The sequence below is a fragment of the Lycorma delicatula genome, chromosome 4, assembly GCF_047948215.1.
Source record: "Lycorma delicatula isolate Av1 chromosome 4, ASM4794821v1, whole genome shotgun sequence".
NCBI lineage: Eukaryota > Metazoa > Arthropoda > Insecta > Hemiptera > Fulgoridae > Lycorma > Lycorma delicatula.
Window position 1 is genome coordinate 3,651,832 of NC_134458.1, and position 25,439 is coordinate 3,677,270.

Sequence of the window (25,439 nt, forward strand, 5' to 3'; positions counted from 1 at the left end):
ATAAATGAGATTTTTTTGGAAACTCAATAAAAAAAATTAACAAAAATAATATATTAAAAAAATAAATATTTTTAATTTTATAAAAATTTTTGAAGGAATTATTTCTTAAAGCCAAAAAATTATGTAATACTAAATAAAAGAATAGCTAGTATGGGGGAAATAGTCTAAATCCAACAAGAAATATTATTTTTCTTATTCATAATTAATAGGCTACTATATTTTAAATTCAACAACAATAATTTTAGTAATTTCCTGAAGCTGAATTTATTAATCTGAAGATGAAAGTGTGCCTTCCAAAAGCTCCTCAAAAGATAGTAAAAGAAAGATTCAGAACAACACAGTAATGTACGTAAAATAATATAATGTTACTCCAAAAAGAAAATTAGTATTTACTTTTTAATATTTAAAAATTATATATAGTAGAAAATGTACCCATCTACTTTTATATTTTTTATAAAAATGTTGCAGTCATATACTAAAATTTTTTCAGTTAAAACCCAGTAAATTTTCTTCTTCATTAAGCTGGGAGTCTTTCAACACTTTTATTGGTTATTAATGGGCATAATCTAATATTATCATAAATAAGTTAAATTAAAAATTTACTTTATAAAATTGGCTATAATTTTTTATAACATTTGTCAAAAACCTTTCGTATTGCACTGATACTTCTGCAGTCATTGCATGAAATACATTACTTTTTTTTTATTAAAACCATTAAAAGTTATGAAATGAATGCACAGAAAAATCATAGTGCTTTTTAGTATAGTCTAAATTGAAAGCGATTATAAGTCATCTGATTATTCTTCTGTAAATGGAATTTTATCTGTTGATTTATTATGTTTATTTTTTATATTATTATTAATTTAGTAAGATATTAAATTAGATCTATATATTTTCTGGCTCTATTATCATCAACAAAATTTAATTCTCCATTAGTTATTTTATTATAGTTGCAATTTTTAAATGCATGTGTTTTCAAATGTATGAGGTATAAAATCTATTATTTATTTTTAAATTGAACTCTTCTACTTTTCAAAACGTGAATTTATTTTTTTTAATGTGATCCATGCGGTTTGATTTTTTCTTAATATTAGTAGGCTTATAATAAGTTTTCTTTTTGAAATAAGTCTTTAAAACTTCTGTCTCTTAAACCTAAAAAATATTTACAACTGTTCTCACTGGATGTTATTTTAAAAACGCTTTATCAATAATATTAAGGTTTCTGTTGCTATTTTTGTTAATAATTTTTAATTATTTTGTTTTTAATGAAATTTTTTTGGGGGATTTGAATTATAATTATAATTATAATTATAATTATTATTATAATTATATAATTATTAAAGAATAAACCGTGTTTATTCTTTCTTTGTATTTATTTTTATCTATGTTTTTATTTATATCGTTCGTGCTTTAAACTTTATTTATTGTCATAAGCTTAAATATATTAAGTTCTTTAGTAAATTTACTGTTACTATCTCTTAAAAATATGTTGATTGTGGTGTTGTAAGTTACTATTTTATGGAGGAGAGAATGTACTGATTTCCGCATACAACGAAGGTACATGGCCACCTACATCTCCAGTATCACTTCTTTTGATTTTTTTGCTTGGAACTTATTAAAAGTTGTGTGTACCAAAGAAAAGTTTGAGATTTGGACAATTTAAAACAAAGAATTGTTGAAGCTGTAGTCTAATAATGGTGCAGATGCTTCTAAACAGCTGGCAAGAGTTAGATTATCATCTAAATGTCTGCCGAACTACAAAAGGTGTATATACTGAACTTTACTAACCTAAATTACAACTTAGTGGGTTGCTGTGTTTATTAAAAAAAAATTATAAAATTATATTAACTGATTCTCTTAATATAAGCTGTTACTTTTGGATAGCTTTAGCCTGGACACTCTGTATAGTCTAACTGATATAAATAAAATTGAATACTGCAAAGGTTGAAGAATACAATTATTGAGGCAGTAAAATTATAAAAGGTGAAGGATACCATTAAAATCAGAATTGCACCAATTGCAGCTTTTATAAAAAAAGAAGCCTCATTATATCACAAAATAGCTTCAAAAAATTTAAAAAAATGTTGTAAGATATTTCTATGGAATGCAGTGGAAAATGGTTACTAAAGAAAGACAGAAAAATAGAATGTGTGGTGTTTATTTAACTATTTTTTTAATAATACTAACACAATTTATAGTTTGACAGTTGCTACTGTTACCTGCATTTAAACATTAGATGGGTTGATAATGTACAAAGCGAAGAGATTTTATGATGAAATGAAGAATACAGTTTTATAGCAGAACTATATTAACAAAAAACAAGGTTGGTGAGCTGTATATTAAGGTAACCAGGGTTAGTGATTTCATTGTACAAAAAAAATAGAGTAAAAAACTGTAAATGAAACTAATACAAGAATATAAAAAACACAGATAAATGAAAATGTATGATTTAGTAAATATGCTGTGATTAAAAGATTGGCAGCAAACAGAAAGGAGTGGTTAAGTGATGACTAATGGCAAAAAATTAAAATTGAGTTCAATGGAGCTAGATTATTAATACAATCAGTTAATTGTCCTAAGTGAAGGGGACGAAATTTCTTCAGACATAGATAGGTAGCAGCAGATTTTAAGAAACGGTACTTTATTTTATTTAGGATGAAATAGAAGTACAAGAGAGTAGCATTAAAGTATTACTTAAAACTAAGAGAAGTAGTGGCATTAGAAGAGTAGGTATTCAATGTATAAACTGAGAATTCAGCTAGTGGGATATGATTTGCATAATAAAATAAGCATATCGTATCAAAGATTTTACAGTTTGGCCTAACAACTTGAATTTTGTGTTTATGGAGGGATGAGCCAGCTGAGCGGACAGAGATTTCAATTGAACTCCCTAGAGGAGCTAGAGATTGTACTGCTTTGGAACCGCAAGGTCAGAGGGAAGACCAACTTTTCATCAACAGCAAGGCTTTTTGGCAGGAGCTGTGTTTTGATGACATATAGGTATGCCTCAGTGAATTTATATTGATAGCTGTCATTACTGATTACTTCCAAGGATCCTCAGTATCACAGAAAAATCAAATCATTTGAACTCACATCTTTGATGTACTTTCTTTTTTCCTGTTTAGCCTCCGGTAATTACCGTTTAGATAATACTTCTGAGGATGATATGTATGAGTGTAAATGAAGTGTAGTCTTGTACAGTCTCAGTTTGACCATTCCTGAGATATGTGGTTAATTGAAACTCAACCACCAAAGAACACCAATAAACATGAGCTAGTATTCAAATCCGTGTAAAAATAACTGACTTTACTAGGACTTGAAGAACGCTGGAACTCTCGACTTTCAAACCAGCTGATTTGGGAAGACATATTCACCACTAGACCAATCCGGTGGGTTATCTATGATGTACTGGAATCATACTAATAGTAAACATATAATATGTAGAAACACAAAGTTAGGTGACAAAAAATTAGGGTAGCTTCAGCCCAAACAAAAGAACATCCACCTTTTTTACTAATAACTAAGCCAAATCTAATTCTAGATTTGAAGTGACAAAGATGCAGATGCATTACATGGTGTAGAATGAGGTAAAAATCAATCACTTCTACCTTCTATTACTTATAGGTTTGTCTTAGTTACATTTATAATCAATAGTAAAGTACTAATTCTGTATAATAGTAAGGCTCTAAAAAAAACTGTACGTGTGTGGTATTAGGTGTTCCCCAAGGAAGGTGGGAGAAGAGATTCGTACTTTTAAACCGATAAATAACCTAACCTTTGTGACATTGTGATGCAATTACTTTATTCTTATTGCAATAAATCAGAAATCTTTGCAGGAGTTTCCTTCATCATTTGATGTTCTGTGTCATTAATTTAAACTTAACAGAAATGAATTTGTGCTACAGCAACTTACAAGGACAGTGCTGAATTCATTCATATCTATTTATTAAAATCAACAGAAATGCTGTATTCAAAAAATTCAGATATAAAATACAGTACTACTGATTCAACTTTTATAAATGTATAGAAATATAATGCCATCAGAAAAATTGTAACAAAGATAAATAAATGAACCGCTCAGGGATGAAATATTACTTTTTTCATCAAAGCCAGAAAGACAGTGAAGAAAGTTATTGTAATACTAAGTCATTAGCAGAAATATCACAACAAAATTATTTGAATATTACCATTAATTCCTAGCCAGTATGATATACGATTAGCGAGCATAGCTCTTGAACATCCTGTTATACCAAATCCATTCACTTGAAGCTTCTCATAAAACCATGTCTTTTCAGATTCACTGAAACATGCTCCAATAAAGACACCAGTTTTTGTACCTCGTAATTTTCTTGGATTGTAACCTGAAAGATAAAGCAAAAATAAATTAGATACTGTAATATGCAACTTATTTATTTATGAATTAAATTCAAAAGTGATACGTCCAATTACAAGCCATTTCTCTCCATTAATGACAGTGATGATGAAAAAATGCCAGACCCTGGTTGGAAATTGAACCAGGACTGATCAAATGATAAGTCAGCATGCTTAACAATAATCATAAATGCATGTATTTATTGGATGACAAGTGTCTTGATTTTCTGCTAATATATACGTGTTTTTCTCACAATTAAAATCATAATGATTGATTTTTTTAATTATGAGACAGTTTCAGGGAGAATTTCTATTGTTGCTCATATATCTCTGTGTTTTAATGTTTGGGTATCAAGGTGTGTCTAATAATAAACTTAAGGCAAAAACATGTATAGAAATAATAATTTAATTATAAAGCAAAAATTAAGATGTATAATTTAATAAACCAGTAAAAAATGGCTGATTAATAAAATGAGACGAGATGATGAGATAATTAAATTATTTTAGGGTTTGTCAGTATTATTTTGAAACTCCCGTTTCATTTGATTGAGTAGTCCCCTGGCCTACACTGCCAGCTGTTTTTGGTCTACTAGGTTGGATTAATTATAAATGATAGTTTATGTTTTTTTTTATTTTACGTGTACAAAATACAAAACAAAATAATTACATAATGTTTCTACATAATCACAAACTGCTTTTGAAAACACATTTTTCCCACCTAATTAGAAGTTTTTATGCCTTCAATGTAAAAAGAAGAGGAGCGTATTATGAGTCAAAAGCCCACAAAGTCCTTATCCCCCATGTCATCCGTGAAATTTTGTCCCCTCAATGCCTCTCTTAGTGGTCCAAACATATGCAAATCACAAAGCAAGTGTAAACCCAGACATTTCCTACACTTTTTGTCACATTATGTTTGCCATGTGTGTGGCATTTTCATAGAAAACGCAAATTGATATCCGTAATGGGTTGTTGTTCTCTTTCGATTCAATAAACAGCTTTAACTTGTTCAATGAGTTAGCAGTATTATATCTTGTTAACTGCTCTTTGTTCATGGAGAAAATCCTGCAGAAGAAGGCCTTTGGAGTCCCAGAACACAGCGACTGGGACTTTCCCAGCAGATAACCCAGTTTTGGCCTTTGTGCCTGCAACCTCTCCTTTTTTTCTTTACTCCATACTCACCTGCTCGCTCTGCGGAATGAAGTGATGAACTAAAGTCTGCACGGGTAAGTATGCGGTCAAAAAAAATTTCCCTTTTTGAAGAAGTTGGAAGACGCCAGTCAAAACGAGCATTTCTTTGTTCACTGAGAGAAGGTGCGTGACCGACTAGCTGACAATTTCTTGTACCCGAGCTCATGAGTGATTTCTTTGATACTGTCATGACTGATTTAAAATCGAGCGGCAATTTTACCAATTGTAAAGCGCCAGTCAGTCTCCAAAAAAATCACTAACCGCACGAATGATCTCGTCCGTTAGACTTCTCCTGGGCCGATGATCATGACTCTCGTTTTCAACCCTCTTTCGTCCTTCAGAAAGTTTTATGAAAAAAGAAATAAGGGGATACGAGAGGATGGATTCTCCTGATCAGTCGCGTAATCTGCGGAGAATTTCCGCCCTCCATACCCTTCCTTTGTCAGGAATTTGGGTTATAACCCATTGAGCAACAAATGGATGCCCCTGCATGTCGCTCACCCTACTGTATATTGCCATACAAACTCGCGACGCTCTCACGCTAGGGAATGCTAGTTAATATCATCGCCGACATCACCACAAGGTTCCATCATCTACTCCAACTAAAATGAGCTTCAGGGCAAAATTCTCGGTTATATTTGATCCACCCTCGTATTATGAAAGATCATGTAATTTTTTATTCTTAAATTATATTCTCTTGTCTATAATGTGATACAAACAATTTAAAAATTTCATTAAAAATTATACAAAAATTTAAATACTTAGAAATTACAAGCACCGTAAAATATAAACCTGTTTATTTTATCAGAGGTTAAAACAAAGATCAAAATCCGGTCCAAAATGGGTATAATATTAGCTGAAGGTAAATTATTCTCTATTTCAGTATCTGCAAAATATCGAAAAAAGTATTTAAATCTTCCAAGAGAATATCCGTGCAAAAAAAAACTAATAAAAATTAAATAAGTTTGGAAGTACATATTGGAAAAAGACTCGAAAAACATATGTGACAATTCTTAACATTCAGCATTATAATTACGACTAGAATTACAACACATCGAATTACTAACACAATTGCCAGTTTCTGAAAATAAAATGTTTTATTCGACAAAACCTAGTAAAACATTACACAGCTACCGATGTGCCAAATTTAAATAAACATTACATGTGACGATATCAGTAAGTGTCATGACATCATCGTTAAAAAATAATCATTCAGAAGAATCATCGTAAAGAAAAGATGTTTATAGTCAACAGCTGTTAAGTGTAACAAAATTTAAATACAACTGAAAACTATCCGAAAACAACAGAAAGTACAATAATACGGCTATACACATTATATCACACGAGAAATGCTATGATGTACGGTAAAGGCTCTGAAAAAGCAAAATATAACTATTAAGCCGTACAATTACGGCGATACGTAAACTGTAAATGCAATCCAATAATAGTAGTTATACGCGAGTATGTGCAGTAACAGTCAATAAATACACAAATTCCTTAGAGTAATAACATCAGGATGCGATTCTCTCTGGCTGTCGCCAGAAAATAGATGCAGTGAGGGAATTACAGCCATAATTTCGGATTTTTCTCTAGATGTAAGTTATCGTAACTAAATTTAATTTGTTATTTTTTTTTGAAAACCGCCTATGAACAATATCTACAGCTGTCGTATTTTCTTTCTATCTGTAGGCAATGAATTCCACGCAAAAACTGCGGTATTTACTTGTACTTACAACACCGACAGCAAAGCAAGCTATTAAATATAAACAATATTTACGCACGATATTGTATTAAAAAAAGGAACTTAATAGTATATAGAGGCAAAATACAAACTAGATCTGTTCACGAGTGCTTAAATGAATTATTATAACATACTTTAAAGTAATTTTGTTTTCTGCATGCCCTTAAAATACTAACTACTCCTGTACGACATATTTAAAGAAATACGTAAGCGGAAAACACCGACATTATTAAATCTTTCGAAAAATTTTGCCGAAGTACTGAAAAACATTTAGAAATTCGGGAAAGTTGGTAGTAACCAAACAGAACATCTATGACTGCATACACTCGCAACCGTTTAATTGTGGAAGGCTGTTACAGCGAGCATTTTTAACTTCTTTTCGGTTACCACTTCCTTTGATCCTCACGTACCCGCATGTAGACTCTTAAAGATAGGCATCATTCGGTTGAATTTTTTTGAAGGAAATTAGATTTTCTACAATTTTAATTCTATAAAAATTTATACAGGATATTTTTTACCGATTTTTCAGTATTTTTGGGGAATTTTTCGAATGAAAATTGGTAAAAGTAATAACTCATAGAACTTCATGCAGGAATGCTATTCATGTTCCTAAAAAAAAAAACTGATGCTTGTGAACAATTTATAACGATAATATTGTTTGTAATACAGTTATCTTACTTCTTTGAAGCGAATTCACCTAGCCGAGAAGTATAAAAAAAGTGTAGGTTAAGTTATAAAACAAAACCCTATTATTTAATAAAATGACGCGACTTCTATTTCTTACCGATTACATTTAGATGAAAATAACTGAAGAGAACCGCTAGAAGAAACATAGAGTAAATAAATAAAATAAGAACGTTTTAGAGAGAAAATAAAAAGTTATAGCATAGTCTTTCGTTGAAATAGGTGTGTTTGCATACCAAGGCCGAAGATATCATAAAAAATTGCAAATTTTTGCCTCGAAGAAACTTGAATAAGCAATAATAATTGTTCTTATCTGCTGTTCTCAATTTACTGGATTAATTGTCAACAATAGTTTATAGAGTAGAATATTTTTTTTATGGTAATTCATCGTACATTTATTATTTATTTTGTTTGGTTTTTTTTTAGACGAGCACATTCATTTAATAACAATTTATCGGTTTACTTATAGTTTTTACAGATCTGTCTTAAGAAAATAAAGTAACTAGCTGTTAAAAAGCATGTAAGCTTAGTTAGAATTACCGGCATCGATAACAGCTTCGTAAGATTTTTCTAACAGCATTCTACACATCGGATCCATCGTATGCGCTTGCTTATAATGGACACCAAAAAATGCAGCATCGAATTTGCTCACTTGCAGTAACTTTCCTGTTCGCTGTGGAATTTCAGGATGTTCTGAAAAAAAAATAAAACAAAAACTGTGCTTACCATTGGTACTAAAACAATTATTTTTTAATTACAAACCGACGTTTAATATTAGATTTAGAAGTTTTGGTTACAATTTCTTCAGAGTTTCTTAGTAATTTGATCGGAGTATGTATCTAAAGGATTATTATTTTCTATTTAACCAGATTAAAATTCGGTTTGGAATTTGAATCTTATAAAAATCCTAAAAAGAAAAACCGGCTCTTTTATTAGGAGCGACTACATTCGGGAACTATTTCATAATTATAAAGAGTTAGTCATCTTGCTGATATAGACGATGAGCTAATTGTTTAAAAGAAGCCAGTCAATCACTATCGGGAAAAAATTGCCTAGTTCAACGAAGGTCTGCTCTGGGATGGTTGTAACATGACAGCGTTCCTGGAGGTCTGGAATCGGGCTCGTTAGGTCGTTAGCATGTCAGAGATTAGATGGTGATAAGGAAATATAGCCCACTCGGAATGGATTGAACTTCTCCATCGCTACTTCAAAAGGGTCCGGTTTAATCGATTCATATACTCTGTGGCTTTTAGGTATTTCAATAGCCTAGATTACCAGCAAGTTAGGTTTCATTCTGAAACACGGAAAGGACACCTAAACGAATCTTAAAGCGATTCTACAGATTTCAACTCTCAATTTCTGCGTCAAAGATATAGGAGAGAGCGATGGAAAATCATATCGAATTAATCGTAACGGATCGCTATTAAAATACCGCTTCATCATTATCAGTATACTTATCGACGCGGACGATCTTGTGACAGAATTATCAGCCTAAGAGCAGGACTGAAAAGTTAACTTCTTTCAAAGAAGTTATCATCGGAGTATTTCTTGATATCCGAGGAACATTAGATAATACCTTCTGTAGAGCCTTTTTTCCTATTTGTGTAGCTTTTAGAAGTACACCCGTAGTTACTCTTGAAACGCTGTTAGGCCTTAATGCGCTCGACCTTAGCGTTCTTGCTGAGGGGGGAACGGATACATACAGAACATTCTGTTGTGGGTTTTTGAAAAACGATCATTTTAGCGTTGATTATTTCTCGATTCAAAGCAGGCAACTGCTCAACCACTCAATATCAAACATTAAATCCGACTAAATAAAAAATGAAATTTCAATTTAGAAGTTCTCAAATTCTGAAAAATTAACCAAAACTGATAAAGAAACATTTAAATTTTTGTACGTACAGTTTACGTAACAATGGAAAATCCTGAAGCCGGTGAATACCTTTAGTTAAAGTTTAGTCAGTTTCAAAAAATATATCACAGTCTTTCAGACCGAGAAGTTCTCAGGTGCACCTGCGTATATTTAGAGATGCGATGTTATAATAAACGAACGCACAACCGTATTTTCAGTCGGATGACGCTTAGGCTCTTAACTCAGAACGGTATGAATCTATCGGTTCGGATTCGTCATAAAGCGGCTTTTCACCCATTAGCGATGTAGAATTATACTAAGATAATGAATACTCAGGAGTTGAAGATTATAAGACTTTCTGGCCGAGAAAGGTTCAAAAACCTTAATTATCGGTTCTGAACCTGCTTATCGTTAGCTTTTCGGCCGCCCAGAATAATAGTTAAACTGTGGGATTCCGATAAAACTAGAAAAATTGGAAAACTGAAATCGTTACAAAAATCCACAGGTTCATAGCTTAGAAAATGTCTAAAGACCGTTGTTATTCCTTATTAAGACCGAATAGATCAAGTCTTAGGAAAGTTGTCGGATTTCTGACCGAACGTAGAATGAAAATCCATACGGAACTATAAAGAGAAGACCCGATACAGGGATCATATACCGACACTGCGGTAAAAATGTATGCCAGGCATATTTTCCTAAAATACGAAGAGAATATAATGAAAATACAAAAGAAGTTTTCATTTTGGACCGTCACTCCTTCCAGATGTAGGATGTGAGCTCGTAAGAAAGACAAGAGATGTGCGCGCATCTCTTTCAAGACGTAAAGGTGAGAGCTTGTAGCTCATAGTAAGTAGAAGATACACAAAAGGCTTTCTGCTGAAACCAGCTGTTTAATATTACTATAGATAATACAGATCGCATCAGGGATCGTAGGCAAGCGATTCTAAGATAACAAGAAGAACCGCTTCAGTACTTGCCCGGAAGGAACAAAATAAACCATGTTTAGATGCTATATTTTAAGATTTATTTATGTATTATTACCTTTGACACTGGAGCTTTGTTGCTCTACATATTCCAGAAAATGGAACGTTTTTATATTTATTTGTAAAATTATTACTGGAATAAATTTGAATTTGAATCTGAAAACTAGATCGGAATAGCAATACAGGGTATGAGATTATAAATAAAAAATAAAGAAGTCGAAGCCCATATATTAATATTCATTAAAAAAGATAATCATTATAAGAAACAATACTAATGTATTCTTTAAAATAATAAATTCATAAAATCGGTACAGAATAAACTACTTTAATAAAATTTGAAGGCGTTAATCGGTGTAGATATATGAGTACATAATTATACATATACTGTTTTAGGATTCTTATATATTTTTAGGCGCACGTAATAGAAAATGAAGCGTAATAATACCCTTTCTCATCTCCTCTTCCTCCCTATCGTGTGTCACTCTGTGATATAAGAATAAAATATTGTTAATTTTTAATAATGTGTGATCGTAAATACAAGAGCGTGAAACTGTTTTTCGAAAGTCGGTGAACACTACTCTTATTTGTGCCGGTAACATTTGAAATAATTCCGATGTATAATTTTGTATTTTATACAGGAGAATTGGTACGATTAGAATGTACGTATCGATATCGTACAACATACGTAGTACGTCCTACGTACGTATCGATAACTCGCACAGGAATATGCCGATTTTTAAATCTACTGGACCTTTAACTAAAGTAAAAAATAAATTGAGTTACGAAACAAATTACAAATTTCATTTACGTTTAAGAAAGAAAAAAAAAACAGAAAATTCCAGCGTGTTTAGATTCCTATCTTGTTTAACTCGATACTTACACTCTGACTAGATTTCTTCTCAGAGATTCCGCTAACAAGAATCCCCGTGTTAGAAGACCCTTAATTTGTTAAAAAAAAGTAAATAAATAAAGTCGCTGTGATAAAAAAAGATCAGAGTGGTACCACAGATTCACTTATTTTCTGCACTAAAACTCTTCTCGCTCGCGTTATACAGCTTTTTATATTTATTTTTACTCGGTCAGTTCTTTGTAAATTTTCACATAGCCTCGATAACGAGGTTTTGCAGTATATCGAGATATCTGGTATCCGATGTATATTAAGGTACCTCGTTTCTTCATGCGTATCTCCTAATTATCTCTCTTTGTAACCCGTTTCATTTTATTTTGCGTTGCTCTCAAAAGAAAGCTATGTACTCTACTCGAGAAAACGAGACTGGTGTTTAAAGATAGTTAACGACTAGTATCCTCTAAACTGATCGATTCGTAAATACTTGGAACTCAGACTAGAAAAAGAATGAATATTAGGGAAGTTATATTCACCTCGCGGTTATAAAATCGACAAAAACGATTAGGCCGGTGAAAGAACATTTATTTAAAAAACAGTAAATATAAAACATAAAAGGTAATATTTAACGCGCTGTCAACTTATAACAGTTTAATCCATCCAACTCTCATTGGATTAGCACATTACTGATGCGCTATTGTTTGGGATAGTTAATCGGAAGCTCGCAGATTTATATGACGACAACGTTACATCGTATGTGATCTCATTACTGAAAAAGAGCTCAAATTGATAAGATAAATAAACCTCAAAAAAAGGATAAGAGCGAGGAGAAAAATTCAGATATATAAATATTTATGAAGTTTAGTTCCATTAAAGAAAGAGTAGGGCACAAATTCTTATCGTTCGGTTACTCCTAAAGGCAGGCCTGTCGAAGTAACTTAATAACGTAGGTAACAGGACTGAAAAATAGAGAAAACAGTGATGATGTAAACGGCATACATAATCGTATAAATAACTGAACGATCCGTTCTAGAACTCTCAAGTTGCTCTTTGATGCGTATTGAATATCAAAGATGAAACGACAGAGCCGAAGAAAAACTCGAGGAAAAAGGAAAAAGCTCTACTAAATACCTTGATGAAATTGTTCGTTTTTTGCTGAGAATAAAAATCGGTTTAAAAAATCCTGAACGGATCACGGACTCGTTTCTAAGAAAGAAATTAGATTTAAAAATAAGTAAACGTAAAAAACAAATAAAATATACGATGACTAAGAGAATTATAATGTATTAGTTATAAGACCATAGTGTTTCAGAATCCGGTGCGTTCTGTCGTTTAAATAATTAATAGGTACGATCATCAGCAGAGCGCAATGTTTCTTTTACTAGTGATAGTATACGAATTCATGATTATGGAATATACGAAGTTATACATAATTTCATTTTTTTAACCCTGATCCTAATCGTTTTAATATAGAATAGGTTATGCCTAAACCCGATTGTGTGAGCGATTTGTACTTTGTTCTGAATTTCTTTCGTAAAACATCACGCTCTGAAAGTTAGATCGTGTTAAATTTTAAAATCAGACTTTACCTCTTGCTCTATAGATAAATAAAAATCAAAAATCGTTACAAAAGTTAAGTTCTAAAATAAATAAAAAATTAATTTGTACGATGAAATAATAAATATTTTAATGTCGGGATAGCGATTTGAATTTTTTAGTGTGAGGAACGATTTGTTTCCGTCTTTAACTATAATTTTGATTTTTGAACTGAAAAGCTTAAAAAATAGGTTAGAAAAATCACTAAATAAGATTACATCTAAAAGGTCGATCCGAAACGCCATTTAAAGGTATGAGAAATTCATCGATCCGAATCGTAAAGTTTTTACGCAAATTTAAGTCTATAAGAACGAATTGTTAGGAACGGTTTAATGTTTAAAATTCATTCGGCGTTACCTAGTTTCCATCGACGGTCATCGTCCGTTATTAAATCGACCTTGTTAAAAAGTTTCTCTGCAAAGTCGGCTACGTTTTCAGAATCCGGGAAAAATCCGGCGGTTCCAGTTATCACCACTTCTTCACCGTCACCCGGGTTAGCCAACCTTCTTCCTGCTTTTAAAGCGGCAGCTGGGTTAGGAAGTACTGTCGGCACCATCTGAAAAAAAACATACACTGGTGAGAAGGAAATAAACAAACAGAAAAACTGATCGTTGACATCGCAGATCTTTCCGTTAATTTTTTAAGGCGACTGGTACATTACAGAAAGATGTTGCGATTGCAGATCGGCTAACGCATAAAAATATTTCTTTTGACAATTTTTGGGATTAAAAACAGTCAGTCGGAAATTACTAACGGTGTTTCCTGTATTTAACTATTTGTATGAGATTTATGTGAGCGAAAGATTATTTTTTTTCCGGATAGATTTCCAGTTTACGTTTGCTGGAATCTGTTTTAGTAGAATATATGAAATATTCTGTCGCATCAAAAGAATTTTATAGAAACACGGTATGATTGAAGCCGCCCATATGTGGCACATTCTTCACTATGTCTGTAACCGTTACATTAAAATTCGTATGAACATATAAAATGCAGTGCGGAATTTAACGGAGAACTTCTCTTTCCAGTGTGCTTTTGGAAGTCCCGTTCTTTCCTTACCAAAACTTGAGCAGTTTTTCAAACTACGTGAAGAAAAAGCGGAATCGCATAGAAAATCATACCTGTACTGGTTTTTTTTCATTGCAAAAATCGCAACAAAAAGACTAAAAACCCCTCAAAATTGAACATCAAAATATTTAAACATATTGTATCTTAATTTTTTTTAAATAAGTCATCATTTTACGTGATAGAATCTAGATTGAATCGCTTCTTCTTTAATTTATACAAAAATTTGCTGTCTGACAGCGACAGCAAATGTGTAAATAATTGTGATTTTTTGTCGATTTGCGTAATAAAAATTCTTTGTTTTGTAGTCTTGGTTAGAAGATGACTATTTGACACTGAAAATAAATTATTCTGAAACATTTCGTTGAATTGACATGCACAATTCCGGAAAATTGGAGTACAACGAATGAAATTTTGTTTTTTTTTAATCGGAAGTCGCTCTACTTTGATCGATTCGGTAAGAAAATCAAGATATTTCGATATATTACTTAAGAGCTCATATCGTTTGTCTTCGACTTGATACTACCCGAAGGACGTCCTGAGCTGAATATAACGTCTAGCCGGCTGGGATATACGACCTGGGATATAAACACGTGTGTAAACGCACGGTACAACACGATTTGATTTATTTATGACGGAAAAATCTTTCTGGAGACATTTTTTTCCAGTTCTTTTTCCTTCCGCTCGGAAGTCGTCGGCAGTACGATTACAAATCGCCGGTCAAGCGACTCCTCCGCCGGAGCATTTACTCCTCATTTTGAGCATATGTTCCGACCGTAAGAGTAAACTTGATGTTTGTTATTATGTTATATTACTGTGTGGTTTTCACTTCATCCCTTTTGACTTTAACTGATGTCGTCCACTATCGACTCACACGCCGATTTATTGCTAGTTTTGGTTTGTTTAATTATTATAGGCATTTATGTTTTTGCTTTCAAAGTTCTATTGCAAGTGTAAATTTTAATCTTCATAACGGAAATAAAGTGAAAAAAAAGAGAAAAACATACAAAAAAATACAGTTTTAAATGTATTTTTCAAAAGCAATAAAAAATTAAAAGTTCAGTCTTACTTCAGCCATAAAGAAAGTCGGCAAGGCAAACAGCTAAGCCAGAAGACTATTTTTCGATCGAAAAAGAATCAGGCGGCGTGAATTAAAATTATCGTATCAAACGAAAAATGTAATGTAATTAAGTCGGATATAAATTCGAAATGTTCAACCGCGATGAGTTTTACATTTCATTGTTAATGCAAAACAAACCGATTTCAACGACGATATAATGAAAAGACGACGTCAAGGAACTTTTAACGCGTAGGTACACTACTGAATAAAGAATCGACTACCACGTACGAGATCAAAGTCAAGGTCTCGTATACTATATTCCCTATCAAATCCCTAGAAACGATACGGGTTCATCTGAAACCGCGTGCGAAGGTAAATGATAGAAATCTTCTAAAATTATGGCGTACGAAAAGTAATAATAATCGTCTGAAAAAAGTAAGATATCAATTCTTATCTGCTCAAAAAAGGTTAACCGAAAAAAGCTTATATGTAGATAATAAAAAAATTAGACCGAATAAAAATAAAAATTTAATTTTCAAATATTAATTTAAATTTTATGCAAATAAAAATTTTATTTTAATCGTTAAAAGTAAACTAAAATATTTAAAAAACACAAAAATAAAGTTAAACGCACCTTAAATTACTGTACCCCTTTGAAACGCTAGAACATAAATATTTTGCATCGACGTGCTTGTTTTCGCAAATCGCGTCGACAACTGCGTGAAAACTACGAGTAACATGCAGTCAGTGCCGTAAAGATATTTTATAACAGCCTATAGGTCGTCTGACGAGAAATTCTCGTTCTGCGCGGGCGATTAACTTAGGATAATGCAACCCCGTACTCGTACTTCAGTATCTCGTGCAGATATGAGGTGAACGATGAGGATCGTATAACATCACCGTTGCGCTTCCGCTGATATACCAATACGGTTGAAAAACTAAAAGAATATTCTTAAAATAAAAAAAAATATTTTCATCAGGAAAAACATTCCAGCTTACTCACAGAATTACAAGTTATAAAATCGCCAAGTAATAATCTAATTCACTGGTAATAAAAACAGTACGATTACTAAACACAAATAAAGAAAAATATTTCGACTATTTATTTGTTTTCGATAAAAATAAGTGCTTATTAAGGATGCTAATAAGTTGCTGAAACCTATTTTTATGTTCACGATCGCGTAAGTATTGTCACACTTAATAACGGTCTAAATAAACAGTTAGATAAAATTTAAACATTTTTTTTATTTAAACTGCGACGGCATGTTCGACAATGTAGCTAGTAATAAGTAAGATTTTCTATTAGACTACATGAATGAGCGTAGATTTCTGTCAACGTAATGACGAAATATGATTTTTGTATGTTATTTTTCTTATAACTAAATAATACTCTTATTAACGGTCCTGGCGTCTTCCACACCGTCTCCCCTTTCTACGAGAAACGTAGTTTATTATACTCGGTGTTCGATTCTTATTGAATTACGTTGTAAGTTTCGAACCCGTGTCGATCAATAGCAAGAAATTATCATTTCTTTTTATCGTTGATAATTCTAGGCCTTCATTTTATATTTATTTACTACTTTTTTTTCACTTACTGTACAACACAAATTCATAGAACACTGACTGTGACTGGCAGTAACAAATTAGTGATTCAAAGCTCAGTAGATCGAGGGTATTGTGATTCTATCACCTGTGCTCCCCCACACACACATACATACACGTGTATGTTGTACGTACACTTCACTTACCTTTAAGGTTACGTTAATATAGTACTTTCGGTTATACCCTACATATTTTTTTCTAAGGTATCCTTTTTACGAAAGTAATCATTTAATCACCCGTTTACAATAAACGAATTTCGTCATAAATTTCAATAATTATTTAATTCATTATATATTCAAAAGTTTAAGTGTATTAATAATTAAATACGATTCGTTGAATGTATAATTTTTACGGCTCGGAAAAAATATATTCAATGTTAATGTTGTGACCTTTCTAAGAACTTAGGACAATGTTTCCTGTCTTGCAAAGGGGATACACAGAAATAACATAAAGCGATTCACCGGACGGTATTAGCATATATTAATTGTAATACTAGTTTTATTTTCATTATACTCGTCGGTTTATTCACACATCTAAATGCTTTCCGTTTAGGTCGATATTCGTACTAAAATGTACGAGTATCGACAGCCCGTTAGACTGATTACACATCACATAATCTTTAGATCACCGCGACCGAAAGTTTTTGAAGCAAAAATTTAATAAAAATACAAAATATTAATAATCTATTATCATATACATAAAAGTACGTATGACCTTATAGTGACATAAGGTCATATTAAACAAATGAAATAATTTTTGCCTACAATCTACGGCACTATACGTAAAAGCTTGTAGTGCCCGCAAAACCATGTTTACATTAATAATGAAACGACAGATAAATTCATATCTTTCTATTTTTATGTGTATACGTAATTTTAATCTAATTTTTTCCTGAATACTGTTCAGCCTTCTTAATGGATTTGTAATGCAGATTGGACCGACTGCTAAACGGATCACTCGGATTTTAAGTTTGTCGTAAAATTTAACTCCATACGTAAAACCTCCGCTTCACCCTACTGAGATATATGAAATTATTCTATACTTTTATTTCTTCCCTGTAGCGAATACCGTAAACCATCGTCCGTACTTACCCCCAGGAAAATTACATCTCTGTCGTGAACAGCACGTTATTAAGTTTTTCGACTTCCTCGGTCGTGATTCTCTTTCGGTAGATGTAACAGAATGCCGGTTACGGACTTTATATTTAAAAGCAGGTTTTCAAACGGCAGCTAACTTTTACACTCTGTAGTATTTGCGGTAAAAATATATAAGGATCCGTACGTTCTGGTATTTATACGAGCACTTATTGTGTACAGGTGACCTAAAACAAAGAAGAAAACACATATACACGTGAATCCAAAATCCATGCGCTTTTCTTCACCTCGAAAACCGAGCGGATCGGCCGTTGCTGACGACTAAAAAAGGTTTTGTAATTTTTTTATTCATATAATTATATAGCGGGTCGGACAGTTAATCTACATATCTTTCGCCTCTCACCCTTCCGCCGTTCTTTGGTTCTCGGTGTGCACGGATAGTTTGGTTGGACGTAAGTTTGCGCCCTCGATGTCTGAAAACCCACTTTGCGGTGTAAACCGCAAAGTGTTTTTGGTAATCAGAGACTGAATCTCTTCTTCCTTCGATCTCGAGACTTCAGTGCGTTGAGGTCTGTACCTCTATTAGATCGGGGTAACGGTATTCTAATTTAACAACGGTTCGATCGCAATATTAATCGGCCGACAGGATAAAATTCATAAAATATTAAGCGAGTTCACCGATTATGTAAAGGATCGTAACAAAATAATGTTTTTTCGTGTATTATTCGCTCGCAAGCTTCTTTAATACGTACAGCACTCAAGCGACTAACATCTTAGAGCCAGTATTTAAAAAAATAATTTACAAAACGATGTACATTTTCAAACATATGTATAAGCTACGATTTATCCAGCACGTACCAAATTCTATATTAAACGTTGCGATGTATAATAGGTATAATTACCGGTATCCAGTGGCAGCTCGTAGCCATAATTATTGGGAGTGCTACTCCAGAAAATCTTTTTCTGGGCCTTTCAAAGCCACGGTTAAAGTTTTCTGTATAATAAAAGAACCGAATAAAAGAATCAAATAGAATAGCTGGAAGCAGGATAATAATCTAATTCTACACTTTATCAGTTCAACAATACGGTACACGGGTTTTAAGCGCATCGTGCTTAAAAACCGTATTCGGTTTAACCGAATAATAAAATGTCAATACAGATAATATTATTATATAACTTAATTAAAATTAATAAAAATGTATTAAAATAACTTAATAAAATGTCCGCTTAAAAACACTGTAGTCCAGCGGTGTTTAATTTAAATTACTGCGTACGCAGAAACAAATATATAATTAGTTTTTACTAATTACCTTCTTTTTCGCCTCTCCAGCGTGTTTTTGGACAGATCTGGCGATCAAAGAGCCCTTGCTTTCCGCCATCTTCTGATCGCTACTGAAAAAACAACTAAACCGCTTTCATATTCCTTCTACTGACTAAACTACATAAGAGAACGAACAAGGAACGTTCCATGCACACGCGGAGTAAAAAAAAAACTACCTTTCACCAGCACGCCAGGGTCGGCACTGCGGAAGCGAAAGTGCTCTCTCTCTCTCCCCCTCGGAGCCTCGCGTTCAGCTTCTTATATGCGCATGCGCACAAAGCCAAACACCACGCCGCTGGAACTAAGAAGCGCACAGTTCCATACAAAGATTTCTGTATCTTTTTCATAAACTGGAGGATGGCTACTGACATTAGGCTTAACGATTATATATTGCACAAGTATAAAGAAAGAATTAAAGTAAAAAGGACTTGTTTTACTAAATGTTATCAATAATATCGATTGGAAATAGGGGGTGGTGCAGTTCCACAGTGCCTACACGCGAGCCTCCACTACCGGTATCTATAAATACAGAATGACTGTAATAAATTTAGGTCGGAAGTTAAATCGTAGACTTCGGCGGCAAGGCCAACGATAGAGTTTTTCTCTTTATAATACCAGGTTTGGATTTATTCATACAAATTTACCGAAATCATCTTTACGATGAACATTACACTGAACGACTAACTTTCATAAACGAGGAAAACCGCAGAACACCAGCCTAACATACACGTAAATTTTATTTACACGATATCAGAGCCATGTACTATTTAAAGCGCTACAGTTCGTACGAATACGGAACACCGATTTTAAACTACACGCGCTTTATCACCTCCTTGCCGTATTAATCATCGATACCTTAATAGAATAAATCTACTCGCACATCACTAAAATGTTTCTCCACGAACATACATATATTGAAATGTAATTTCTGGAGATAAATGTTGAGTTTTATTTTTATCTCGAGAGTTATTTGAAAAATTTGTTCCCCATCTATTGAAAATTTAACGGGCTTAAATAACAATTTTTTTATGTTCTAAAACCGGTAAAGACTCACCCGGATCCCCCCCCCCCCTGTAATAAATCACTCCGTACAGTAAAAGATACATAAAAACTCCTCAAACGACTGTTTTCAGCAGATCCAGCTAAAATTATTTTTAAAAATGCAATATGCTTTCTTCCTGGTAACGGTTAGTTTACATAAAAATAAATGAAGATTCGATTAGATCGCTTTTTAATAGGTTAAAAAGAGAAAATGTTAGGAGCTTCCATTTTTTTGAAACTCGAATTGTCACACACTCGATCAGAAGGTCGAAAACTATTCTCTACTCGATAACACTTCATTCGGGGATAAAAAAAATTACGAGAGGCTGGGGAAGGATAAGAAAATTGAAAGTTTTAGCTACTAAATTTTCGAAACCAGAGTGATTTAAAAAAAAAAAATAATTTTCTTTGTTATTATTCTTTTTTAAGATAAAGACATGTAATAGTAAAATTTTCACAACGTCCGAATACGTTCCTAGATATCGTACCTCTTCGATATCTCCTTTCTTCCTCATTCGACTTTTAAAAAATTTAATTTTAATATAATCAGTCCTAATACGAATGCTGTCGCACCAAAATTCACGATAATAGGTTAAACGATACCCTATGAAATTTTGTCATCCAAATTTTAGTATTTTTTTCTAAAGGGACTATAGAAATCACAGGGTCGATCGATCAATCGGTTTTTGAACAATTATTTTCAGGTCGTTACATTTATAACGGCCGAGAAAGTAAAACGATACTGACGCTTTTTATTCGGTATAAACGATATTTCCATATCATAATATCTCTGTGGTTTAAATAATACTTATCCTCAGAAATATAGTACAATTAATTCTATTAAATAAGGATGGATAATATTTTACGCGATTTACGTTGTAATTATAAACTTAAAAAGGAATGAATATCCAATCTCCTATAGTGACGTTTATATAACGTCAGAGAAATGAAAATACAGAAGTGGTTTCTTCGATTTCAGGCGGCGACGGCGGCGTAGTGTGTGGACGCCGTTAATTACAAAATACCGTGAATTAAGCTTAATCGGACTAAAACATTAAAATATTAATAAAGATCGACGAACATCGAGAAATAAAATGTACTTGTGAAATTATAAACTTACATTTGACTATTTACGATGCGACACAAACACCAAAAAAGCACAAATGTTATTACGTCGTCGAAGATATCGATTTAAACAGAATGTACGTCCTTTACGGTCCGCTAACGTTCACACTGCCGAAAAAAATTCACTACTGCCGTTCCGAAGTCACGTCGTTTAGTTTTTATCGGAAGAAGTTTCTCATATCCCTCCTTCTTCATTCTCCCCTCTCCAGAACGACAAATAATAACGACTCTTACGATCGACGGATATAAAAAATAGCCTGATATATGCGATATACCGTCGCCCGAGTCGTTAATTTTCAAAAGTAACCGTATCGCAGGAAATATCTTTGGGTCGAAACCTATTGTTTTAAACCGATTTAATAATTCAATACTTTTTTTGTCGATTACATTAACTTTTTCAAGTCTTCTTTTATAAAAAGGTTAAACATTTTATAAAGTTCATCCGATCATTAATTCTAGGAAATAAATTAAAATATTTTAACGAAATAAAAATATTACGAATCTGAAAAAACTTTTCGACGGTAAAACTAACCAAGACATCAGGAATAAGCCGTACGCTTAAAAATTAGACGTCGTTGTTCACAAAACAGGTCTTTAAATACACGGGGGTCGGTAGATTAAGAAATGACGATTTTCAGTCGCAAAACGATAAACAAGTCGTATCACGGAAGCCGACCGCGTGCAGGTATCCGGTCGAATAATTGTAATCTCTGTTTTAAGAGGTGCGTATGAATTTTTCTAACCTCGTACCGCACGACGGTGTTTACCGAGCGGCCGAAATACGTCCCAAAATACTACTTACAAAGCTCTGTATTTTTAAAAAATATGAAAAAGAATTTTAAGATATATTTAAAACCGTACGTTTTCATTTAATTCGAACGGTAAAGCCGGCGATAAGGACAATATAAGCATTAACTTTTTTCCGACCTAATTCTATTTATAAGGGCTATATTTATAAAACCGTATCTGAAAAATAAAAAATTAGGGCACTAAATCCATGAAAATGGATGTATGCTCTGAGACGCAGCAAAAAAAGCCGACTCGCAACTCCCGTAGACTACAAAACAACATGAATGTGATACTAGCGGAAAGGAATTAGATAGTTGTTAAAAAACTTTTGAGTTAAAATACCTTTGAAAAGGTATTTTAAAGTTTGTAAAAACAGATAAAGTGGGGTCTTCTGAGTTAACCGTCTTGGTCAATTTTTTGTTTAACAAATAATAATATACGCTAAACAATTTTTTAGTAGTCTGTAACTTTTTTCTATTTTTTCCTTTTTATTGTACCGAACGAGAAGGCAATTTTTCTACAAAAATGTACACATCTTTAAACGATATTTTATGAAAAAGAATTTCGGAAGTAATATATCAAAGTTACTTTTTTTAAAACGTTTTGTAAAAAAATAGTTACGAAGCGGTTTTAAAGTAAATATTCACACCTAATATTATGAATGTCGACGCAATATAATAGGCGACATAGGCGAAGCTGAAAACTTCACTTTTCACTTAACAGAGTTTTGCTTTCTGTAGGCCGTATCGATTACAACTCGTAATGCTCGGTCTGGTTTCTGGCCAAATACCCAACAGTAGCTTAAAGAATTTCAATATTCCCGGCTCCACGGCAAAATTTAAACTATACTTTTTATAACGTATTTTACTTCCAGACTCAACGGTGTAAAAATGTTCGTGCCGCCTTCCGCGCGTAGGCCCCTTAATCGCTGCCCTCCAAAAATTGAGATATACCCGTTCTAAACGTTCTTTTCAAAACGATCGTCTGCTACCTAGATACTGGTAAAACCTTAATGATGTCGTCTACGTCCCTAGGCTCCTTAAACGAAAATAAATTTGTAATCGAACCGTTCTTTTTAAAAAGAGAATCGTTTTGTAAAAAAAATACGCTTTATAAAAAAAATCTTAGCACATCACAGGCTTAACAGAACACAACGATATTCAAAGACGAAGAGATTACACAAAGAACGTTGTGCACTCGAAGGCGATCGACGGACGACTGAAATTCCAAGTCTTAATTTTAAAGTCTAAAGATCTAGCTTCGATCTCATCTCTTACGTAGAAGAGCCTACGCGTATGTGTGGAAACTCTATCTCGTGTCTGGTTCATCTTATTTATTCGTTCTGATCACTTACTTGCACAGGACGATGCTTTCCGATCGATTTTTCATCATTTTGTAATAACATAATTTTTTTAAACTACCGCTTGTTACATGTTCCTCCACTACTAACGGTCAATTTGATATTTCAAAAATTAAATTCGTGTTTGTATGTTCATGAAGATGTAAATACGGCTTTTGATGCGTTCTTAAAAACTTTTGAAATGTTAATTCACAACTCATCAAAAGTAAAAAATTATCGGGAAAATATAAAAACCGCCTCAAAATCTTGATTAAATTTTCACCTTCTAGATAAAATCGACGAGAAAAATAAATTATACAAAAAGTGAAGTAATCGACCGTATAACATTAAACGAACACAAAAAACTACGCGAACAAGTAAAATGTGAAATAGCAAATGCAAAATCTTGATTCTACAACGAAACGCTAACTAGTTTAAGGAGTAACCCGAAGGAAGGCTGGCGTATCGTTAATAAACTTATCGGTAAAAATAAACAAAGTAACGAAATAAACCAATTTAAAGGTAGCGAAGGTTGAATATCACAAAGTTTCTGCATTGCGAATGAATTAAATAATCACTTTGTGAATAGAGCCCTGCCGCTTTTATCGTACACGAATAACTGTAATGAAACCGTCCATAAACGCTATAAAACACGATTCTATTCCGAAAATGCAAGTCTGTCTTCAATGTTTTTTACGCCTACACACAAGAGAGAAATAGAAAGTATAGTAAAACCCCTTAAAGGAGAAAGGTTCACGGGCTTGATCCAATTACAGTAGATACAATAAAGGCTACAATAGAAAAAATATCTGATATACTATTCTTTCTCTTTAATTTTAGCATGACAACAGGAGCGTATCCAAGACGATGTTTATCGTTAAGTTGCCAGTGATTCTTGGTCCCATGACAAGAGTTTTTAATAGGATGCTTTTTGCTGACTATTTCCCAGCATGTTGGAAACGGGGTGAGTTGAAACTGCTCTTCAAAGGTGGCAACAAGGACCCCACTGTAAGTTCTTCTTACCGGTCTCTGACGATCTTGCCTGTAGTAGGTAAGGTGTTCGAGGTCTTGTACCTCCATATCAAGAGCAGGTTGACTTCTAATCCTATACTGATGAACGACCCTAGAAAAAGCACAGAGAACGATATTCTTAGGGTAATTGATTTGGCTTCAACCAGCGAGTGGAAATATGTACTCAGCGTCTTTTTGTATATATCCGGGACCTTCAATAACTTGTGGTGGCCCTCTGCCTTGTTTCAAATGCAGCAGCGTGGTTGCACGCAAAATGAGATTGTGACTCTCTCGAGCTATTTCAGCAACAGAACCGTCGTCCTTCGTCACGGCGGCTCGGAAGTAAAAAAGATCCTGTCAAAAGGTTTCCATAGGGCAGTGTTCTAGGTCCACTCATCTGGGTCGTTGAATTCGACTCTCTAATGCGGTTGCAGATGCCCAGTGGCTGCCGCATCGTGGCTTATGCCAACGAAGGGTTGCTGTTGATCGAGGGAAACTCGCGTGCTGAGATAGAACTCAGAGCGACACAGGCTTGTAAGGCACTAAGGTTGTGAAGTCTTCATCATAAGATCGTTTTCAGTGCGGAGAAAACCACTATGATGTTTCTTAAAGGTCGTCTAGCCGCGACCCGTCACCCGCGGGTCGTGATGGACGGCCTTCCGATTAGGTATGTCACCATTCAGAAATATCTGCGTGAGATGAGAGGCTTCAATTCAGGGAGCATCTTCAATTTGTC

At 33.3% G+C, this 25,439-nt stretch overlaps 1 protein-coding gene across 1 annotated transcript in view; it reads right to left on the reverse strand.

The window, feature by feature from the left end:
* FASN3 (Fatty acid synthase 3) overlaps positions 1-21,663 on the reverse strand; it is a 280,712-nt gene extending 259,049 nt beyond the window's left edge. Inside the window, exons 1-4 of the mRNA XM_075362162.1 lie at positions 21,560-21,663; positions 13,617-13,815; positions 8,525-8,677; positions 4,188-4,361 (exon numbers count right to left, since the gene is read on the reverse strand). Coding sequence (XP_075218277.1) covers positions 4,188-4,361; positions 8,525-8,677; positions 13,617-13,815 — 526 coding nt within the window. The 5' untranslated portion in view covers positions 21,560-21,663. The remainder of the gene's footprint in view (positions 1-4,187; positions 4,362-8,524; positions 8,678-13,616; positions 13,816-21,559) is intronic.
* Between the last annotated feature and the right edge of the window lie 3,776 nt (positions 21,664-25,439).